The sequence below is a fragment of the Protopterus annectens genome, chromosome 7.part0, assembly GCF_019279795.1.
Source record: "Protopterus annectens isolate FY-2018-M chromosome 7.part0, PAN1.0, whole genome shotgun sequence".
NCBI lineage: Eukaryota > Metazoa > Chordata > Ceratodontiformes > Protopteridae > Protopterus > Protopterus annectens.
In genome coordinates this window covers 497,869,788-497,892,287 of record NC_056739.1, presented here as the reverse complement: position 1 = coordinate 497,892,287, position 22,500 = coordinate 497,869,788, and the positions used below count along the sequence as shown (strand labels likewise).

General features: G+C 38.2%; 1 protein-coding gene across 2 annotated transcripts in view; it reads left to right on the top strand.

The window, feature by feature from the left end:
* LOC122806565 (procollagen C-endopeptidase enhancer 2-like) overlaps window positions 1–22,500 on the top strand; it is a 329,452-nt gene that overhangs the window by 289,207 nt on the left and 17,745 nt on the right. For both annotated transcript variants that reach the window (XM_044077101.1, XM_044077102.1), the window contains exon 8: window positions 8,446–8,616. In XM_044077101.1, the coding sequence (XP_043933036.1) occupies window positions 8,446–8,616 (171 nt within the window). The remainder of the gene's footprint in view (window positions 1–8,445; window positions 8,617–22,500) is intronic.

The window sequence follows — 22,500 nt, the reverse complement described above, 5'->3', positions numbered from 1 at the left end:
TTCATCCATAAACTTCATCTGTGTGTCCCCATTCAATAAACACACTTCCCATGACTGTTTCTTATAAATGGTAGTCAATGTACTCTTATAGATCATTAACACAGCTTGTACAGACTGCCTGGAAAGGGATTCCGCAACAGTCAGTACTATATACACTCACCTGTCCTGTCCTGTGCCTCCAACACATACATTAATATACAAAAAACCCTGGTGGCCCTTGTGGCATTCTGAGCAATACCGCTAGCCCAGTATGCTGGAGAGTACAAATACACTGTCCTGTCCATGCAACATAATACATTAATATATGAAAAACCCTGATGGTCCTTGTAGCACTCCATGCAATCCTGCTAGCCACTATGCTGGAGTGTAGACACAGACTGTCCTGTCCTGTCCCCGCAACTTAATACATTAATATATGAAAAGCCCTGGTGGACCTTGTGGCATTCCATGCAATCCCACTAGCCCAGTATGCTGGAGTGTATATATACACTGTCCTGTCCTGTCCCCACAAGATAATACATTAATATATGAAAAACCCTGATGGTCCATGTGGCATTCCGCACAATCCTGTTTACCCAGTTTGCTATGCTGCAACTAAGTTCACTATCCGTTTTGCTTTACACGGTTTACTGGCTGCCATGAAACCCTGTCTGCTTAAGTTTGAAGGTAAGCCGTGGCATGAATATTTATTAAGTGCTGCTGCTCACCATGCAAAGCCTACAGAGTTTATTGTACCCCAGGAGATATCTCTGTTTCACAGTATGGAAATAATACTTTGACAGGGGCAGAAGGGACTGGGAGATTTATTCCTGAGCGTCAAATGTTCAGGCCAGGAGGGGTAAATCACAACCTCTCTCAACCCTGCCAGGTATTATTTCTGTTATACAATTTAAAAATTCTTCTGATTTCTGTTTTATTTTATGTGTGTGTATATGTGTGTGTATATGTGTGTGTGTGTGTTTGTGTTTCAAGTAGTGTGATCAGTGAGCATGTATATTTGTAGGTAACTGTCTAAAATGTTAGGACTCAATCAAAAATCCAGACTTACATATATTACAAGGTAGAGATTGCCACGTTTCAGGATATTCCATTTTTCTCTGTGGTATAGCAATCTCTGAGTTTGTGTATATATATATATATATATATATATATATATATATATATGTATATATATATATATATATATATATATATATATATATATATATATATATATATATATATATATATGTTTATATATATATATATATATATATATATATTTATATATATATATATATATATTTATATATATATATATATATATATATATATATACATATATATATATTTGAGGAAATGCTTGCCACCACCCCGGAAAAAAAAAACTTTAAAAGAGAAAAATTCAAGTAAATTTAACCTTGGAAACTTGGCTGTTTACCATTTATTGGCCAGGTGCATTACTGTTAGGATTAATTTTTCTGATAAAGTTTTTTTTTTACAAATTGAACTGAAACAAAGACTACATTAGTTGACTTAGCCCACTGTGTGCTACTGAATATATGCATGAGTTAGAGGGTAATAACATTCACTACTCTTTACGGGTTGACAGGCATGAGGGCAAGAAGCATTAGGAAAAAAATAACAAAATAATATGAAACATTTATTACCAGAAATGTTTTAGCTCATCTGGCACCTGTACGCATGCCCAAAGCTGTTCTCAAACTTGAAGAACAAAAGAAAAAATGTTCTCTTTAGCCCCTACGACTTTATCAAGCTGCTTGCTAAAAACTGTAATAAGCAGCTTGTTAGAGTTACTACCACACACAACTCACATTTTTACTTTAACACATCAGCAGAGTTGTATATCAGTATTCATTTCTCATTGCTGACACTCTACTCCCACACCATCAATCACAAGTGCCTTTCCTCTGACAGCTTGCATCTGCGCCAGCCACCTCTTTGCCCCACCCTAGTTATGGCTCTGTTAACTACACCACATACCATACCACTGTACAAAGCATTACTAATTGTGCAGCAGGATGCAACAGTATAAAAAGATATAATAAAAAAACGTAGCACAAGAGCAAAAGCAAGGGTCAAATCTTATATTCAAAGCCAGATGCTTTTATTAGCAAAACAATGGATAAGCGCTTTCGCTAAAAAATAGCTTCATCAGATCACAATGTTTGCTTAACATAGACAGTTTAAATACTAAAACACATAGTAAGTACAATTCAAATGAACCAATCATCATCACACATCAATTAGTTCATTTAACATTTAAAGCAGCAAATACAAAAGTATATCAGTGCATTCATGACTGCTACTAATCATGTAAAAATAAATATATATATAAAAATATATATGAAAACTAACTCCATTTAAAAAAAGCGCATACTTTGAATACAACAAATGATAGTATAAAACTTTTATAAAAGTTTTCTTGTTGTTAAAATGCATTATAAAAATTATTTGTATATATCTATTACAATTTAAAAATGACTAAATATTCTCATATCTTTATGTGTCTGCGTTTTCTAAGTGCAGGTTTGATGGAGATTTTGTCATTTAGTCCTGAGCCTCTATCTGCTCTTAGCAAAATAATCCAGTTGTTTTCCTTCTCCTCTGTATATGTCATTATATTACCTCCTCTTGCATTAGGTTCTATTACTTCTAGTACCCTAAATTGAAATTCATGTTGAGTGTTGTGTAAGACAGTGTGCTTGGCTAAAGCATTCTGTGTATTACTTTTTCTGATGTTATAAATATGCTCTCTTATCCTGTCACGTAGTGGGCGGTTCGTCTTACCCACATAAAATGATGAACATGTTTTGCAAACTGCCAGATAAACAACGTTAGGTGTCATACAATTCGCATGTGTTCTAAAATAAAATGTTTTACCATTATCTGGATGGATAAATGTGGTATTGCTGTCAATATAACAACAAAAATTACAATGACCACATTTTTCTGTATGTCCTGAACTAACATGCTGTATAGCTTTCTTAGGATAACAGAGGAGTCTTTTTAAGTTGTTTCTGTTCCTATATATAAAAGAGGGTTCTTTGCCAACTATGTTAGAAATCTCTTCATCAGCCTTTAGTATATCATAATGTTTACATATGATATTCTTGACTTCAAATAAGTGTTGTATAACTTGTTGCAAATTTGACATTCAAGGGTGTCGAAGAAATATCAGTTCTAATGATATCCTGTACTGGACCAAAATAAGGTTTACCTCTAGCATCACGTGAATTGAGGGCTTCAGTAGTGTATTGATCTATTTCACTAATTTTGTAGCCCCTATTCTTTAATCTATTTCGTAAACATGACAGATCTTTTTCTAAGCCTGTTTCTGACGGATTTAGCCTAGAACATCTTAAAGATTGTCCTTTAATTATATTTTTAAAAATGTGGGGTGGGTGCATACTTGTCCTATGTAGTAACATGTTGCTGTGACAAGGTTTCCGATATACCCCTGTGTTGATGAGACCATTGTGTAACCTTTCTACATAAACATCTAGGAACACCACTTTCTCATAGGAGTATTGGATAGTGAATTTCAAACAATTTGTCAAGCTATTCATGATGTTTAAAAACTTTTCTAAGTTATCTACTGTTCCATTCCATAGAAAAAAGACATCGTCTACAAATCTGAAAAGAAGATGACATATTCCTTAAAAAACTTTTCTTTAAACAAAACTTCTTGTTCCCAAAATGCTAGAAACATGTTGGCGTAGCTGTTGGCACAAGGAGTGCCCATTGCTACGCCTTCATGTTGCTTAAAAATCTTATCATCAAACATAAACATGTTATTATAAAGCACAAGTTCAAGAAAATGGACAATCAGATCTATCAACAATTCAGAATAGTCACTACATTCTTTTAAATAATTCGTGACAAAAGTTAAACCTAGTTCATTGGGTATTACAGTGAACAAGGACTGTATATCTAGGGTGACAAAATAACAAGCATTAATATTGTCACAATGTGTGATGCATTCATAGAGGTCTCCCAAAAATTGCTTTGTGTCACGTAAGACAAATTTATTTTTATTCAAAATGGGTCTTAAATGCTTCTCTATGAATACTGATAAATGTTCAGTAACCCACCCTCTTCCAGATACAATGGGCCTCATTGGTGGGTTACTTAAGTCTTTATGTAACTTAGGAAGTCCATAAATTAGAGGCAACATTGGTTTCTCAACCATAAGGTATTCATAGGTATTTCTATCAATTAAATTACTTTTGTAAATATCAGTAAGGGTATCGAATACATACCTACAGGTGTCATGAACATCTGATGTATTAATGATACCATAAAATTTGTCTTGTAACATATCATGCATAGCATTCATGTAATGTTCTTTGTCCAGGACAACAACACCAGAACCTTTATCTGCTGGCCTAACTACAATATTCTTATTTAATTGCAGGTTATTCAAGCTTTTTCTTTCATTGAATGTTAAATTATCTGATTTCTTTAATTTATTATATGTCTTAGTTTCATAGTAGTGATGCAACTCTTCCTCAGTTACTTTCAAAGTAGCCTCTACTAGAGGGTGATTTACGGGTACATAATCACTAAGATTCTTGAATATAGGGCCTTCTCTGACAGTGCTATCCTTATCCCTGAAATTATATTTCAACATTAAATTTCTACAAAATATTCTTAAATCCATAATTGTATCAGTAAGGCAGCCAGTTGTCTTCGGTATATAATTCAGGCCCTTACTTAACAAAGAGATGTCAGAGTCAGTTAATTCAACAGAAGAAAGGTTGAACACTACCTTTTCTTTACCCACATTTCTTTATCGTGGTATTGTGTAGAGAGTCTTCTGACATTTTCCTCTTTTGCCTTCCCCTGCTCATGGAACGTGACCTCCTTGGGCCTTTGTCCATGCGCACGGGTAAAGGGAGAGTTAAATTGGCATCAGCTACATGCTGATTAGCTTCCTTTGTTTTAGGTCTAACTGCTGGCTCTGAAGTAACTGAAGGTTTGTTCTTAACAACATTAACTTCAGGGTATAGATTAATGCTTTCCTGTGCGCTGGAATGCACTAACCTAATTACATCGTTAGAATCATTTAATTCATTGCAAGGTGCATCACTTATTGCAATCTCTATATTATTTGTATTTACAATACTAGATCTCTCTTCTTCATTACTATCAGGTTGTGAGCCATAAGTAGATTTGCTATTATCTAAACCATTCAAATTAACATTATTAGGCATATTCAGACTGTCAGGAATATCTGTAGAGAACGCTGAACCTCTATTACTACCAGCATTTCTCGTATATGTATCAGTTACATTCATTCTAGTAGGTTGTACAGTATTAACATTTGTCTGACCCTCATATACATTAGTAGCTAGTCTATCATTGTTATGTCTCTGCCAAACAAACACTTGACCTAGTTTAAAATCATTCAAGTCACGTATCACTTTATTTCTTTTTTGTTGCAAAAGTTTCCGATCATAGGCGGAAACACAGTCAAGTAAATTTTCAAATAGTGGATATACAATATTTTCAGGAAAGTCAGTAAATAAGTGTTTTTGTTTAGAATTAATTGAGTCAGTTAGTTTCTTTTCCTCAGGACTAAAAAAGTCAATCAAGAGCTTGAGATACTCACGACTGGTCTCTAAGTTGATGCGCTGCCAACACGCTAACAGTTCTGGAAAGTCAGTGCCTTGGCTAGGCATACAGAATACTCTCAAACCACGAGGCACTATATGGTGGTCAAGACAGTATCGGAAATGGGCACGCTGTGCCTGTAAACGTTTTAGTTTAAGGAAGTCCTTCTCAATGTCGTCCAGCGCTCGGTAAAGTGCCTGCATGTATAAAAAGATAACTGTGTGGTATCAGTAAGCAAAACATTCTCTACATTCCAATTTTGTGACAGGAAAAGCAAACAAAAAGCCTGTCTTGTCCATCTTTTTAAGTACCTTAGCATTTTACTTCCCCTCCATTCCTAACTTCCTCCTTACCTTTCTTCCATCTGTTCCATTCCCTCTTGAATGTCTCTGTGAATTTCCTCTGTGCTGCTCCTACTGGTAGTGCAATCTAAGTGTCTGCTTTCAGAGATATAAGTAGAAGTTAATCCTTACAAATATGCTGCCTCTAATCCTCTTCCTCTCTGTTGACCCTATTCAGAATGACCTCTTCACACCTCCCTGACATAATGTTTCATACCAATATCATGTCCCTATCTCTTCTTGTCACACATGGGAATATATCTAGCTCCTCTAGTCTATTGATCATATACCTTCACCTCCATCCAGTGGATCTTTCTGGCAGTTTTCCTCTGTATTCCTTTGAAACTCCTGATGCCATTTTCCTTATATAGCCTCTGAAACTGTATGCACTACTCATGGTGTGGTCTTAACATGGCCTTACAGAGTAGAAGCATTATCTTGTTACTTTTGGAATCTATCCCATGAGGGTGCACCCAGAATTATGTTTGTGCTGCCACTGCTCTCTCACGCTGCTTCTGATGGTGCAGTCCAGGAGTGATCAATGCCCTGCAGAACATTTTCCTGTTCTGTTCCCATTAGTTCTGTTTCTTCTAGCTGATACTTCACACCAGGGTTATGATGGCCTAAATGCAGAACTTTTTATATGGTTGCATTTAATCACAACTGTCATCTTCCTGCCCATTTTGTAAGCCTTTCTAAATCCTTCACCAGACTCTTCTCCCCATTGTCCATTGGGTCATCTTTGTATAATAAGCAGAGTCATGGATGCTGTTGTCTTCTCCCTCAGATATGTGTGAGACATGCACACTGAAGAGTACTTGACCCAGGACAGACACCTGTAGTACTCCACTAGTCGCTACTTTTAAGTATTGACATTGTCCCTGTCATAACAATCGCCTGCTCCCCAACCTCTCCAGTTTTCCTATGGTGTCTAGAACAGAATCAAAGGACTTTCTGACGTCTAGGTAGACCATATCCACTTGTATTCATCTGTCAATGTCACCTGTAATCCAGTCATTAAACTGGATTGAGTTTCACTGACAAGTCCTTCATCTTCTGACAATGTCCCCATGTTGGTTGTTGTGCTTGTGATTAGTGTCTAGAAATCTACCACCTTTATCAATATCAAATATCAAATATCGAATATCAAAGTCATGAGATCCGCCACACACTGGTCAGACTTCTGAGGACTATAACAGGCAGCTCATCTGGTCATCCTGCTTTAGCCTCCCTAAGAATAGCCGGTTACCTTTGAATGTCTTCTTCATTTACGATGGTGTATGTCTACTGTTCTTGTTCTACCCTGCCTTCTTTTAAAGGCTGAAGCAAAGTACTCATTCTCTGTTTCTGCTTTTTCTCCACTCTTCTGTGATCTCCCTCTCAGTTTTGTTTTTCCTTCCTTCTTTCTGCTACATGCATACATTACAAAAACTCCTGGTTCCCTTCTTGATCATGTCTTCTAACTCCCTTTCAGCTCTTGTCTTTGCTACACTCACTAGCTTTGCTGCCTTTTTGCTAGCCTTCTTGCAGTTGAATCTTCCACCCCTTCCTTTCCACTTGTTGTAGGCCAAATCTTTTGTGCTTATCATTAGCCTCATACTCCTAGGTAGCCACATCAGCCTTCTCTTCTTTTTGCTTCCTCAGACCCTTCCTGTAGCCTGGAGTTCTCCACATTGGACTAATTCCTGGAGCTTGTCTGCTCCATCACTTTGCTGCCTGTCCCCTAACTCATCCTTGACCACCTTCCCAAAAAAGCATAATCAACTGTCCTAAAATTCCACTCTATCATCCTATCTAAATCCCAGGAACCAAAGGTAAGTCAGTTGAGCAGGAACAGCTCAATAAATATTCTTGGCATAAGGGACTACTAATGACAAAAAATGCATCCTGAGAATAAATGCAGCACATACTGTTGCACAGACATTTGCAAATGTGAGTTGCCTTCAGAATTCTTGAACACATCTTACATGCACAGGCTACTTTTTGCTATGCATTGCCACAATGTTAAGTGAGCATCATTTAAGAATATACTTATCAGGTATGAGCAGGCCTAGTGACAATTTGTATCATGTCCTAGTGTCTACTCACTGAAGAACCTTTGTGGAGTCAGAGTGCAGATGTTTTTCTTAATATCATATCCACTACAAGGTATTAAAATATCAGATTGGTACTCTGTATCATAACACAGAATGTTAATTACATGTAATATTATTAGCCACACTTAATTTTATTATTTTTATTCATTAATTAACTGACTGGGGGAAGTGATCCATGGGACATATTTTGGACACTCTGTACAGTGTACTATGCAAACAGTACAACAACACAAAAGAAAGTTTGTTTTTACTTATGTCAGAAGTTACTCCTGGTGTGTTGTTTTTGATGCATGCTGTTCAGAAGTCACTACATTGTATAAATCTTTTACTGAACTTAATTATTGTGATTCCTAACCTGGCTGCTCTGATTTTGTTTTTGACTTGCCTTACAGTACTCACTGGGACAGTAAAGTCTGCAGCAAAAGGAGCTGATGACAGAGTCCATGCCACTATTTCCATCATTAAGGTCTACAAGGAGGGCAACTTACGCATCCAGCAAGCAGGGCAAAGCATGACTGTGAAAGTTATTGCAATCTGCAAGCGCTGTCCACTTCTCAAGAGAGGTATGTGTCTGCTAGACATAAATACTGGGGCTTTAATCACATGCATCTCTGCAGAACTGAGCCTTTTTGTTTGTATCTAAGACCAGTCTAAAGTAAGAGATAATGGGACTGGTGTAGCACAGGGGTTGTGGAGTCTGTAATTCGACATTCAGGCAGATGTGTAATCCCATCGGGTTCCTTTCATAGATTTGAGGATCAAGCCAAATCCCTGACATAAAAGCCAATAAAACCAAAACCTCTGGATCCATGTAGAAATGAAAACTATATATGAAAACCCCAAATAAATGCAAACTAAGAAAGAATGCACAACAAAGAAAAAACAGATATTCCAGACAGAGCTTTTGCCCCTGTACTCCAAAGTTCCCTAGCTCCAACTTTACGTATATAGATTAATTCCATGGTCACAAAACCATGGGCAAACTAGCAAGTCAAAGGACTGTGTTATTTGTTGACAGCATAGTTAATGCACAAAATCCATGTTTGACCTAGAAATGCCTTGTATCCAGTGGCTTTAAAAATCAAAATTGTTACCCACAGAAATTTGACAGTCTGGACTTCACAAAAACATACTCAGTGTCCAATCTACAGCTTATCTCAGATGGCCATAAATTGTGAGACTGTCCCTTCTAGTCCAGGCACTGAGAAGGTCATCACCAAAATCATAAGTGTCACTATGGACCCCAGTAAGTTCCTTGAAAATCTAACTAATGAAATCAGTGCTTGTCCCCTTCATACTTACATCTCTAAAATTCCTATATTTTCATGGTACTGATGATGGCTGTTGTGGTTGCTTCACCAGCACTGCCTAAGGACATTACTGGAGATAACCTCAGAGGGGAATCACAGCAGTATGACAAAAGACTCAAAAAAGGGTGCACAGAAGACTGACAGTTGACATTACAGACGAAAGAAGTAGTTTCTCTTTTGAAATCTAGTACTTACAAAGTTAGAATCAGTGACAGAAGAGAAAAAAGAAGTAAGGTGTACACCTGGTGCTGTAGGAAAGAAGGAAGGATAGGATTCAGATCCTTAAAATTGCTGTACATATTAGCAAACTTGTTGTTTCTCTCCCTGAGAGGTGATGATCAGGCTGAGAAAAAGATGGGAGCAGAGCAGGAAGACTGAGGAATGAGAATGAGGAAGGGCTGAAGAGAAGTAACATACTTAACAGCATTCTTGAAGGTGAAGTTTGGCCATTTAACAAGCGAGAATAACATTTTCTACTTCAAAAGGACCAATGTAAATGGCTCAGGAGAGGTAGCACACTCTCCTGCAATGCCAAAACTTCAGGAGGCTGTGGGTTCTGTTCTCACTACTGATGTATGGCTTCTTCAGTGTTGAACTGCTGAGAGCACTCTAACACACAATTCAGAGAAGACATAAGGAGATAGCAAAGAAGGAGAAAAGGAGCACATGGGTTTTTTTCTATCTAGGTTCTGTCTAATTCAACACAGTACAGGGATCTCAGCAGCTTTCTGAGTCTGGGCCTGCAATGTGTAAGCCTCTGGTGAAACTAGAGGCTTTCATGTGTTAGTTACCTGAGAATGGATTCCATTGAAGGATCAGAATGCCTGATCTAGATTGGTTGACTTCTACAGAACCATAGATTTAATTTTGATTGGGTTGCTTCTGCAGTGGAATAGGCTTACAGACTTTAAAGGACTTCATCAGTTTAAGTACTATTGGGCAAGATGCACAAGAACTTAGTCTAAAACATGCAAGGCATTTTCTACGATCCTCAATGCTGATTATATAAATTTCACAGCCTTTACTCTTTATCGTTAACTACTGCTTAGTTGCCCTATTGTGAATGACTTTATTGGTAAGTTTAAATACAGTACATATCTGACACACTTTCATTAGTCACAGATTTGTTTGCTTATTGTTTATTAACTGAACTCCGTTTTAATACTTTGCTGGTACCTATTCATTGGCTATTCTGCTGTTGACTTAATGTCCATATAGTCTCATATTCAGTTTGTGTTTACTGAATATTGCTTTATTAACTGAATCCAGTTTTAGTACTTCATGTTGCCTATTCATTGGCCAGCTCAATATTTTGCTGATCCCTATTCATTGCCTGTCTCAGTATTTTGCTGTTTCCTATTCAGTGGCTGTCTCAGTATTTTGCTGGTCCCTATTCAATGGCCGTCTCAGTATTTTGTTGGTCCCTTTTCATTGGTCGTTTCAGTAGTTTGCTGATCCTTGTTCATTAACTGTCTCAGTAGTTTGCTGGTCCCCGTTCATTTGCTGTCTCAGTATTTTGCTAGTACCTTTTCATTGGCCACCTCAGTATTTTGCTGGTCCCTGTTCATTGGCTGTCTCAGTACTTTGCTAGTCCCTATTCATTGGCTGTCTCAGTAGTTTGCTGATCATTGGCTGTCTCAGTAGTTTGCTGATTCCTATTCATTGGCTGTCTTAATATTTTGCTGGTCCCTATTCATTGGCCGTTTCACTAGTTTGCTGGTGATTTGGCTGTCTCATTATTTTGCTAGTAGCCACTCATTGGTCATCTTCTGTCTATTATTTTTGTCCAGTGTGCCTTGTGTAGGTAATCACTTATTAGTGTGATTTATTTGTGCTGACACCTAATCATCTGTTACTTTAATGCTGTTGCATAATTCAATGTGACTTTTTGTTTCTTGCTGTCATACTAGTTATTATCCTTCAGTTGCTAGTCATTTTGTCAGGTTGTACTTCTAATACACTCCTTCCACCTCTTTTTTAATATACCTCTAAATCCTAGAGGCATGTCATTTATCTTTAGTCTAGTTTTTCAGTCTTATCTAGCTCTCCTTTGCTTTCTTAAATTCACTCAACCCTTTCAATCACTCACTCGCTCACTCACAGCCTCTGACTAGAATAGCAGTCAACCTAACTTTTGTTTACTACTGTACTTCCTAAACCAACCAAAGCCGCAGCTGTCTCACCTAGTGCCCAGTGCCTGTCCCCCATTTGGCTCCCCAACCCCTCAGCTCTTCAGTTGAAGAGCTATAAAAAATAAATAAGGTTTCCTCCCTAGTCTGGACCCCCTGTACCAAGATCCACCCCCCTTGCCCCATCACCCCCTTGGCTCTTCAGTTAAAGAACAAAAAAGAAAAAAAGCTTCCCACCTTCTTTGTATGGCACTCCAGCCAGATTCCTACACCTCAACTCTTCACTGGAACATAAAAAAAAAATCAGTTTTTAACTGTAGTAACCTGATTGCTACATTTGTGGCAATCAGCTTGCTACAGATTACCACACAAGAAGTGATGAAGTGCTTTCCCCAAATGCCGGTGCAGAAAAGAATGCAGGAACTGCACTTCTCAATCATGCCCCATAACACCTTGCATCCTGGGAGGCTGCACCTTTGCTCCACCCTTCCAACATTTCTAAAATCAACCCAAGTGACTAACTTTCTGTTATCACTGCAAAAGACAGGGTGATCAACAGTTGTCCCTCAGGTGTTAGGATTATGGACATTGCCAGTGCCTGAAGAATCCAAAATATAACTCTGACCTTGTTACTGCTCATGCTGGAGTGAATGATCTCAGGTGACTCACCTTAGGGAAGATACAGAGAGACATGGTGTGAATGATCTCGGGTGGCTCACCTTAGGAAGGTACAGACAGACATAGTGAAGCTCTCACTGAATGTTCTTAAGGACGGAAAATCCCTTGTGTTGAGTACTGTTTTGTCCATACATAGAATGGTGCCAAAATACAAGTCAACCATCATCGGCTTCTGTGACTGGCTATATAAATGGTGTCATTCTAGGGGGACCCAGTTTGTGAAAGCCAGAAAAAAACTATTAGACAGGCATTCCTGCTCACGAGGGGTGATTTGTATCTATTCTTCTCACAGAAATATAGCTAAAGTATGACAAAGGGGGCAGGCAACCCTTGAGCAAGGGAGTAAGGGGTGTGATCAGCTGTTGCTTATGAGGCTTTATTACAGTACTGGACTTCATTACTGAATGCCGGTACTGTAATTGGCATCAGGGCTGAGGTGCTTAGAGGGGGATATGGTAACTGTATTAAGTCACTTGCTACAATAGTTTAAACATCAGAAAATGTTTTTTGCTGCTCAGCTTAGAAGAGTTTAGGGGGCACCAGACTGGGAAAATGCATGGAGTGCTACATGAGCATGCTATTGCAATACCTTCTCATACGGGCAGAAACCCCAAAGTGCCTTTTTTCTTTATTTAGGAAAACAAACTTACTAGACACACCAACCTGCCAGATTAGGGTTGCTCTACTCAAGATGATAAGCCTTGGAAACAAAATTCTGGTAAAGGAACTTTCTTTTCACTGATGAACACACACACATCTACATCGCTACTGCTACCCTGTGCCAAAATACAGAATGCACTACTTCTGTAGATTCATAGGCGATTACTAAGCTATCAGTCTGCAGACTCTTAGAAGCCTAGCTAATAACCAGAGATCAGAATCAAACTTTGTACATAGAAACTCTAAGGTAAATACCTTAACCATTATGCTGACCCCCCTCCCCCAAAAAGCTTCCTCCTCTTTGCATAGTAGAGGATGTTTATATCCATCAACCTATGACTTATGGGCCCTGCACACTTCTGCTGTGCCACTCTGCTGTCCCTAGGGTTAACCTTCTATGACTCATTCAGGACCATTAATAGTAGCAGAGCTGTATCCATATTCATTATGGATGTCATACGTACATGTCCTATCCAAAGTCATTTCAGCCTTAATTCAGTACAGGTCCAAATCACTCTCGATAAAACAAATTTTCACTTTATCAGCAATATTTCCCTGAATGAACATACTGAAAATCTAAATGTGTCCCCCCACCTGAAAGTCAAACCAGTCACCTATTTATCAGGAGACTTTAGTTACCCAGATATCAGTTGATCTGCCTATTCATCTAGCAATTGTTATGCCCAGGCCTTTCTTGACATCAGATCCCTGGATCAAATACTTACTGTCCCTATTAGAGGCCAAAATCTCCAAAACCATATCTGCCCTCTGCTCAGTCACACAAGTAATCCCTTCCTTAGTTAATCAGAAAATTCACCCTCTACGTCAGAACCAGCCCCTCTAGTCTAAGTAATCCAACTACATTCAGGGATTTCAACAAAAACAACATATTGCCAGCATGTTAGACATTACTGACCATTTTTAAAAAACATAAATGGTCCATTCAGCCAGAATCCCTGAAAATTCATCCCACAGCCTAAACCAAGGCATTGTATGATTATTAAAACACTGCATAGAGCAAACTGTTCCCTGCCAGCATGAACAAAGAATTAAGTACATCAAATGTATAATCTGATAGCATAATAGACTCAGCAAATCATATAACACAAAATATAAGCTCATAGCCTTATATAAATTGTCTCCCTCCCACTTCATAAAACAAAACTCAATCAAATTACTAAGGAAGTCAAGAATATTATGAGAAACACCAACTTTGCCTATATGCCAAATATAGCTCCCAACACTAAGGACAGCTGTCAGATGATATATGTTTTCTTTAATTTAAAAAATGTAAATAATTGCATAATTAATAAAAGTGTAAAGTTTATAACACTTTTCTTTTAATAATATAGAACTGCTGGTGTTTTTTTTCTTACATTTTTTTCAGAGGATATTTGGTGTTAAAAATCCTCTCTACCCTTCACAAAGAATACTGAACCACAGCTGCTGGTGTCCTTTTCTTTCAATACAACCATTGGTAGTTATTTGTGTTATTTGGTCTTGTGGAAATAGTAGGTCGAGTGAAGTTAGACCTGAATTTATTAATCAAGAATGTTTAACCAAATATTTCTGCATCACAGATTTGTTGGACTTTATTTTCATGGCAAGACTACAGTCATCTACAGTATTTAACTGGGTCAGTTTTTTAAACAGGAATGGTAAACAGCTACTGTCCAGAGACTCCTTGTTGGTCCACTTGCAGTGACAACTGTATGAAATGTGTGTTAGGAGGAATCCTGGGTTCAATCCCCAGACATGGGTTGGTGTTTTCCATTCATATTCAGTTGTTGATACAATATAAAAGGTTAAATTATTTGTACTGCATTAGATGTTTCTGTGTGCAAAATCACAATCATGGCGATTTCCTAGTTGAAAGGAGAAATAAATTGCTCTGGAGACAAGCCAAGTACCTAAATGTCTAGAGATTCCTTCTTGGTTCAGTGTCAACTGCATAGCGTGTGGGAAATCCTGGTTGCAATCCACAAACAAGGGTAAGTATTTTCCCTTCTTTTCAGTTGTTGACATAGCCGGCTTTAGGTATCAGTGAAGCCTGCTGTCACTGGTTTATATCTCCTTTAAAATTCAAAGATATTGCTGAGTATAGTAACAGTGTTTTATCAAGCAACAGCTTTCACAATTCCATTAAATATTTTACCACTGACATAGTGCCCTTGGCTTAGTTAAACCCTGCTGGTGGAGATTCTCTCCAATAAAACTAACACCATATCCAGCTTTAGGTACCTGCAGTACCCACAACTGCAAGGGCCCCCCTAATCATCAGCTGTGGCTGACTGGGGAAAAATGAGGAGGAAAAAATGCATTAATTTCCTGATTCGGTTATTTAACCTGAACAGGCCTATGATATGACTCTGTTATAATAAAGCTGGTAATGAACATCGGCAAGGTAAGCACTAGAGAGATCATGAGCCCAGCATGACTGATCTCAATGCATACCTTGGAGTTTAAGAACAGCTGATGCTTCTGATCTTCAGGGATGGTTTTCTTGTACAGAGAGTTTTATAAATATTGGCATAAGAGCAGATACTATAACTCCCAACTTCTTTGCTGAAGAGCTGAACGCAATACCAATAATACCAGAATAAAGGCTCAAAATCAGGAACATGTTTTAAATATTACTCTAATTCAATTAAAAAGTTAATAGAATAACACAATTTGCATCAGCATTAATGTTTTTGCTCAATAAGTATAAAACTCTGATGTCTGGATTTATTGACTGTCTGTAGTCCTGAATGATTCACAAGCAAATCAAACTTTTTATGAAGGACAGAACAAAATTATGAGCAAAATCAGGGAAGATCTGTGAAATCAGGGACAGTGACAGGTTTGCATCACCTGCCACTGTTTGTTAACTGCTAAATATCAGTCACTGATCTGTACCAGTGGTACAAAAGTAGTATTGCTACAGCTTATACGTGTGTGTGTGTGTGTGTGTGTGTGTGTGTGTGTGTGTGTGTGTGTGTGTGTGTGTGTGTGTGTGTGCGTGTTTGTGTGTAAAAAGTATCAGTGATTTTTATCTGTGTGGACACACCCAGTAATGCCAGGACACATACATTATTATTCTGGGTATCAATAAATAATGTAGCTAACAAGTAATTATATTTCAAAAGTGAGGCATAAAATATGTCACAGAACATTTAGACACTTAGATCTTCTAAGAATCTGGGGGCCCTCACTCCACAGATTATATAAATGGATACAGTGGGCTCACTTAATCATCCTTGATTTTGTAGGGGCCCCACAAAAGCTGTTGCTGGTTAGGGAAAAGTAAGGAGAAAAACATTATTAATTTTCTGATTATGCTCTTCAGGCTGTGATATGACCCTGTTAGGAAACAGCTGATAATGGCCTCTGCCTTCAACTGCAACCATGCTAATACCAGCCCTGCTTGGATATGTGTGCACAGGAAGGTGCTGTGGGTTGTGTGTGTGTGTGTGTGTGTGTGTGTGGAGGGGGGGGTTGTGTGGTTATTACATCTCCTCAACCCAAACTGTTAAAGGCAGCTACTTGTATGCATTCCGGAAGTATGGTCATTATTTTCTTTTACTTTTCTCACAGACCTTAACCTCAAAGGCATACAAAGAAGGTTACTATGGGTTGTGTAGGGGCAGGGTACTGTCTAGGAACAACAAGGCAGAATGCATTACAGCAGTCATTATTTGTTTCACTTTCCTCACAATCACACCTCAGGAATGTATACAAGTGTTTGCCTTTGACAGTTTGGGTTGAGGAGTGAGGAGGCATACTATGTATATGTATGTCTGCAGTGACTTGAAATACATGACTGTGGCAGTTTGAACCTCTGCTTTCATCCCAGCCTAACACCAGAGTGATGCTTAGGTAGTCTTTTTTTTGTGGGGGTGGTTAGAGAGGCAGGCAGTTCCCAGATAGGACTTGTGTATCCAGACACCTAGTTTGTTAGTTTATTGTTGCTATAATTTTGTCATCTTTGAACATTAAGTCTTGGGTACAATTTATGTCTTTCTTGAAAGAAAAAAAAATAAGACTGAAATTCTTTTCTTACTCATGTTTTTTTTTTATTTAGGTCACCACTGTATTAAATGGCTGGGAAAATGCTCTAAAATGCATCCCAGAACATCTATAACCCTATGGCTTCTTGGGCCCTGGCTTATTTGAGCCATTTCCTAAATGGTTATTACTGTGCTGACTTGGTCAGGAAAGATGTGTTAAAAGGATGGAAGGAAAACTAAAGCTGTACAGCAACACAATTTCTTTCCTCAATCATAATTTCTGTTCAAGTCATCATTGGTTGAAAAGATTGTGTAAAAAGAAAAAATCTTTAAAATGCACTTCAGAGCATATAGGGAGTTATGGCTTCTTGAAAAACTGAAGAGTAAAGCAAAATGAGAGAAAATGAAGAAAAAAGTAGTGTGCATAGTATGGGGAGCCCAAGATTAGGGGAAGACTGGAGGGTATGTGTGTATATGGGGGGATGCTGAAACAGTGCCATTTCACCTAAATCCAGACTTGTATAGAAAGTTGCTGCAAGGTATCATTGTTGCAACTAAATGCTAGTAACTGTAAATGTCCCTTTGTGAGATGGTCCAACATAGTGTGGTACACAGGCCTGTTGTAATATAAGAGTTTTGCAGCTACAGATCAGTCTGTATGCAATACTCCTAAAAGTTTGCAGAATAAACTAAAATGGTGCTTAGGAAGGGTGGCAGTGATAAGGTGATACATAGACTTGAAGTGTCCAGGGGGCCCCCAACTTGACATCTGCTGGGGGCCCCCAAAATGCTAACACCGGCCCTGGTTGTTGATACAGTATACTAGGTAATCATTTGTACTGCATGATATGTTTTTTAAAAGTTCAGTTTTCATTTGCTCATTGACAAAAGATTGTGTCTTTGTGTCTTTTTTATATATGAATGGTATGCTCACAGCATTACTGTGACTATTAGTACCTGTGATAATGTGAAGTAGTGCCAGCTATGCTAGGGGAAGTAGGGCTGTGGATGTGTAACATATGCCAGCACAGCTAGCTGAAATTTAGTAAATAATTATATGTTATTTGACTATCAAACTGATTTCTACATATGCTTGTGTTGAAACATGTATTTGTAAAGCTGCTTGTGTCAAAAATGTACCAACAGTGTGCCCTGCTGGACAGAAAAAGAAATAACCATGTATTATTGTAACTGTTTAAATGTATATCTTTTAAGAGAAGATACTGGAAGAGAAGAGGTTAATCTCAATCTAATTAACTTTGAAAATAGTTTGAAATTAAATTACCTGCCTTAGGCCATAAAGATTGTATCTTGCAGGTCTCAGTGCAACCAGAGACAAAAAGCCTGTACTAGGAAGCTTTCTGTATTGTCTTTATAGTAAACTAATTACTACTCTGGAAGAAAGGAAGTGTTTTATGGTTTTATGGCTTCCAGAAGCTGCAACCGATCTTAGCAAGCTCTATGTGTGTGTATTATTGGCACATATGTGCTATATCCTGGCAGCTTTTAGCCAAGGGGGATAGCATGGGAACCAGAAGTCAGATGACCAGATGATGCTACTCTGTAATCTAGGACAAAAATTATGTTTAATACTAGATCAGACTGACATCTCACTACAGTCTGTTTTTGTAACCCGACAAAGAAGGACTGCTCACCTACTTCATCTTGCCTTGCAAGTAAGTAACCAGGGAATAATAATAATTCTTTAGATCAGTAAATAAAATATAGTGAGATTACTTAAGTACTGTTTTTTCTTTATCTGTGTGAATCAATCCATCTGTGTTATTTTAATATCTCCTGTGGCTGAAACTCTGGTGTTTATTGTAAATACATATTTAGTATTTTCATGTTCCTTTATTATTCATTATTAAATATATTTAAAGTTTTTATTGTGGCTGGTCCTTCAGACACCATTTTAACCTTTGAGAGTACTTATATCTATTTGGTGACTGTAGCCTCTCCTGGAAGCCTTATTGCATTGGCTAAACACTGTCACATGTATTAATATTAATTTCACTATGTATAATTGGGTACCCTTGCAAGAGCCTAAGAATGGCTAGCTTTGGAGTGTCTGGTTGCGGGGGAACTACCTTATAGTCTGGGCAGTACGGAGCATACCAGGTAAATCTGTGCCAGCCTTTCACAGGTGTGTGTGTGTGTGTGTGTGTGTGTGTGTGTGTGTGTGTGTGTGTGTGTGTGTGTGTGTGTGTGTGTGTGTGCGTGCAAATCAAATCTCAGCATTGGTTTCACAGAGAGAGTAGTGGAGGATATGTCTTGGACACTCTGCTGAGGACTCAATTCTACAGCTGTGACAGTGGGGAGTCAGACTGAGTGTTCTCCCTTTGTGCTCTTAGGGAAAATTGTACTTGATGCAGAAAGCTGCATCTGGAAATACTGGGTGTAACTATTTTTGTTCCAAGTGAATGCCCCTCTCCAGTGTCAATGATGAGGATTTGAGCTCCTTGATTACTGGCCCAGAGTGGGGACGTCGCAGTCCCACCTTTGTAGATTGCCTAGCTAACAGCTACTATAATTTAATTTTGTTTGGCTCATTGAAAGTGTTTTCATTTAGTGTAATTTTGGTATCAGATTAGTAATTTGATTTGTGGCAGCATATAGTGTGAATACAGGAAAGGGGAAATGCCACTGGAGGGGTACCAGTAGTCCCTCTTGAGAAACACTGTGAGCATGTGTGTATGAGAAAATATTCTGCTTAAGTCTAAAACGGTGTAATAGAAAGCACTGACCAATACTGAGGTGGGTGAAATCTTGGATTGCCACTGATTATAACCTGTTTTTGTAGCTGCCAGTGTAAGGCTTAGTTGGATGTGACAGGTGCTAGCCATAACCCAAGGTGACAGTAGTGCACATTTGCCATAAGATCTTAAGGCCACTCACTCCTTGAGTACATAATATGTGTCTGTAGTGTGGATTTAGAGCATGCCTCACATTATTTTGTGGCAGGGCAACATTTATCAGTATTTGTCAAATTGTAACTGCTCTTTCCAAAACAAAAAATAGCACATCTGTGGGGCTAGAGAATACACCCATCTGCTGGATGGTAAGGTCAAAGTGTCATCTAGGCAAACTTCTATCTACAATCAAAGTGTCTCCACAAGATATGTACCTAAAGAAAGAGAAACAGCACAGTCATTCTCCTTTGTAAGTACAGCCCTTCCCCCGACCCAGATAACTATATGCCCACAGACTCAATGGCCTTATGTGTAAACCTAAGAAATGTATTATTGTAGAACAAATCAGGAAGTATGTGAAATACCTTTAGGCTCTAAACCAATCATGATTTTGCTTTCACATGGGAAGATTTAGCTTCTTTAAAAATCTCACCAAATCTAGAAATGAAGGACTTGCTATCTGCACTGTTTATATGGACATGGCCAAAGTATTTGAAACTATTCCCCAGTCTGGCATCATAATAAGCTAACTCAAGTAAACGTCAACCCCTTTGTAGTAATTTGGATTGCTGACTATCACACTTAAACACACTTGATCAAAATAACCCTATCTAAAATGCAAAATGTAATTAACAGTATCTTTAAGGTTTTGTCCTAGGCTCTTTCTTCTTTGGAATCTATTTCTGTGAAGTACAGACAAATGTTAATAACCTCTGGTTAACTGCAAGCTATGAATCATCCTAAACTCCATCTCATCTTCACTGATACTCAAGAAGTCCTTGATCACTCTGATAACTGGTGCTCTAATCATGGATTCAGCTTAATCTCTTTAGTAAAATTAGTACACCTGCAGAGTATCATATAAATGGGATTTACCTTAAGATCAGCACGGTGATCCAAGCTTTAGGGATTTATATGCACAATAAAGTTTCTTTAAACCAGTATATCTCCAATATTGTCAAAAATCCTTCTGCTTCTGTCATCTTATCTATCATAGGATTTCATGCAGATCCCAATCTATCCTAATGCACCTTTACTCTACCCTCATTTGCCCTATCATAGAATACAATGCACCATTTGTCATGCATAGCTCTAAACAATTCTTCCAACCAAAATGACCCCAGTATTTTATAACCAAAATAATCCAGTATTTAAAGAACTTTTAGGTTCATAGGTTCATAGGTTCATACTAGGCTATCTGCCCGAGGGCATTTACAAGCCTAGCCCATAGTTTTGTGGCTTACGCCACCCCTTTAGTTTGGAGAAACTATGCCCATTATTTTGCTGTGCCTAGCCTCTACCTGTCTATAAGATTTGTTCCTGATGCTGGGATAACAGCCACTGTGACTCCCCTACAGACCCGGGTAATTATAGACCCATCTGCCTCACCAGACATATATGCAAAATCATGGAACATATCATAGCAGAACTCATTTATGCAGATGCAAGCAACATAACTGATCTAGACCCCACTCAGTTTGGTTTTGTGAAGGGCAAGTCATATCCCATGAATGTAGTAAGTTTATTTGAAAAGGCTACAAGGGCTGTGGACAGTGTTCATTCTGTACACACTGCTTATCTCAACCTGGCCAAGGCTTTTGATACTATCCCAAAAGCTAATATTATTGAAATATTAGACAAGCTTAATGTAAACTCTTACTTTGTACAACAGATGGCATATTGGCTATCCAACAGATCCTATGTTCTGAAAATTGTTGGTTCACTCACTGAATGTAAATTTGTAACTAGTGGAGTGTCACAGAGATCATTTCTGGGCCCCCTCCTGTTTGGCATTTATTTTTCATATCTCCAAAACAATATCCCAGAAGTGTGGTTGACAAAGTTTGTTGATGACTGTAAACTGTGCACTGTTATCTGCTCATCCCCTGACACAAAACAGTTCCGGCAAGGACTAGAATATGCACGTATATGTTGCATTAAAAACAGTCTCAAACTAAATGAAAAAGTGCAGAACAGTAGCATTTAGCAGAGAGGTTGTTTCCACCTCATACGTTATAAATGGTATTCCACTTCAGAAAGATATGGTCATCAGAGACCTAGGTACTTATGTGGATAACTTTGATCATCATGTTTCCACAGCTGTCAGGAAATCCTTCTATCTGGTCCAGTTCATTTCCAAGGGAATATCTTCCAGATCCAGAGAAGTCATCCTACCACTGTACTTTTCCTTTATCAGCCGAATCAATTAATACAATGCCCCTTTGGTATGTCAAATGCAAGCATATTGCTCGACTGGAAATGCCCCAAAGATTTATAACCAAGAAAATGAATGATCTTAAATCCTTGAACTACCTTGATAGATCTGCACTCTCCTTATCATACTCTGTAGCCTACTGGGTGCTCTGAGGTGACCTGTGTCTTGCTTTTTGTGGCATGGAAGACCCAGCCCTGTTGACCTCCTACTTCTTTACAAAACCAGTGTCTCTTCAAACACCCACAACAAAGGCTTAAATCGAAACCAACAAATAAGCAAGGATCACTAGAGAGACAGGTTCATAAATTATCGTATTCCTAGCCTATGAAATAAGGTACCACTACAGGTCAAACAAAGTACTAGTTTAGCTAGCTTGATGACTGGATGGGTAGACATACATTTACATTAGTATTATCATCTGTTGCACTATCCTGCTCTGTTTGGGAGGTCAGCTCTATTAAGTGCTTGAAAAGGGTGGCCAGCACTTTTAAGTTTGCCTGCTTAAAGGAGTATATGGCTAGGCATCTTACAGTCCTCAAGATCACTTGCCTAAT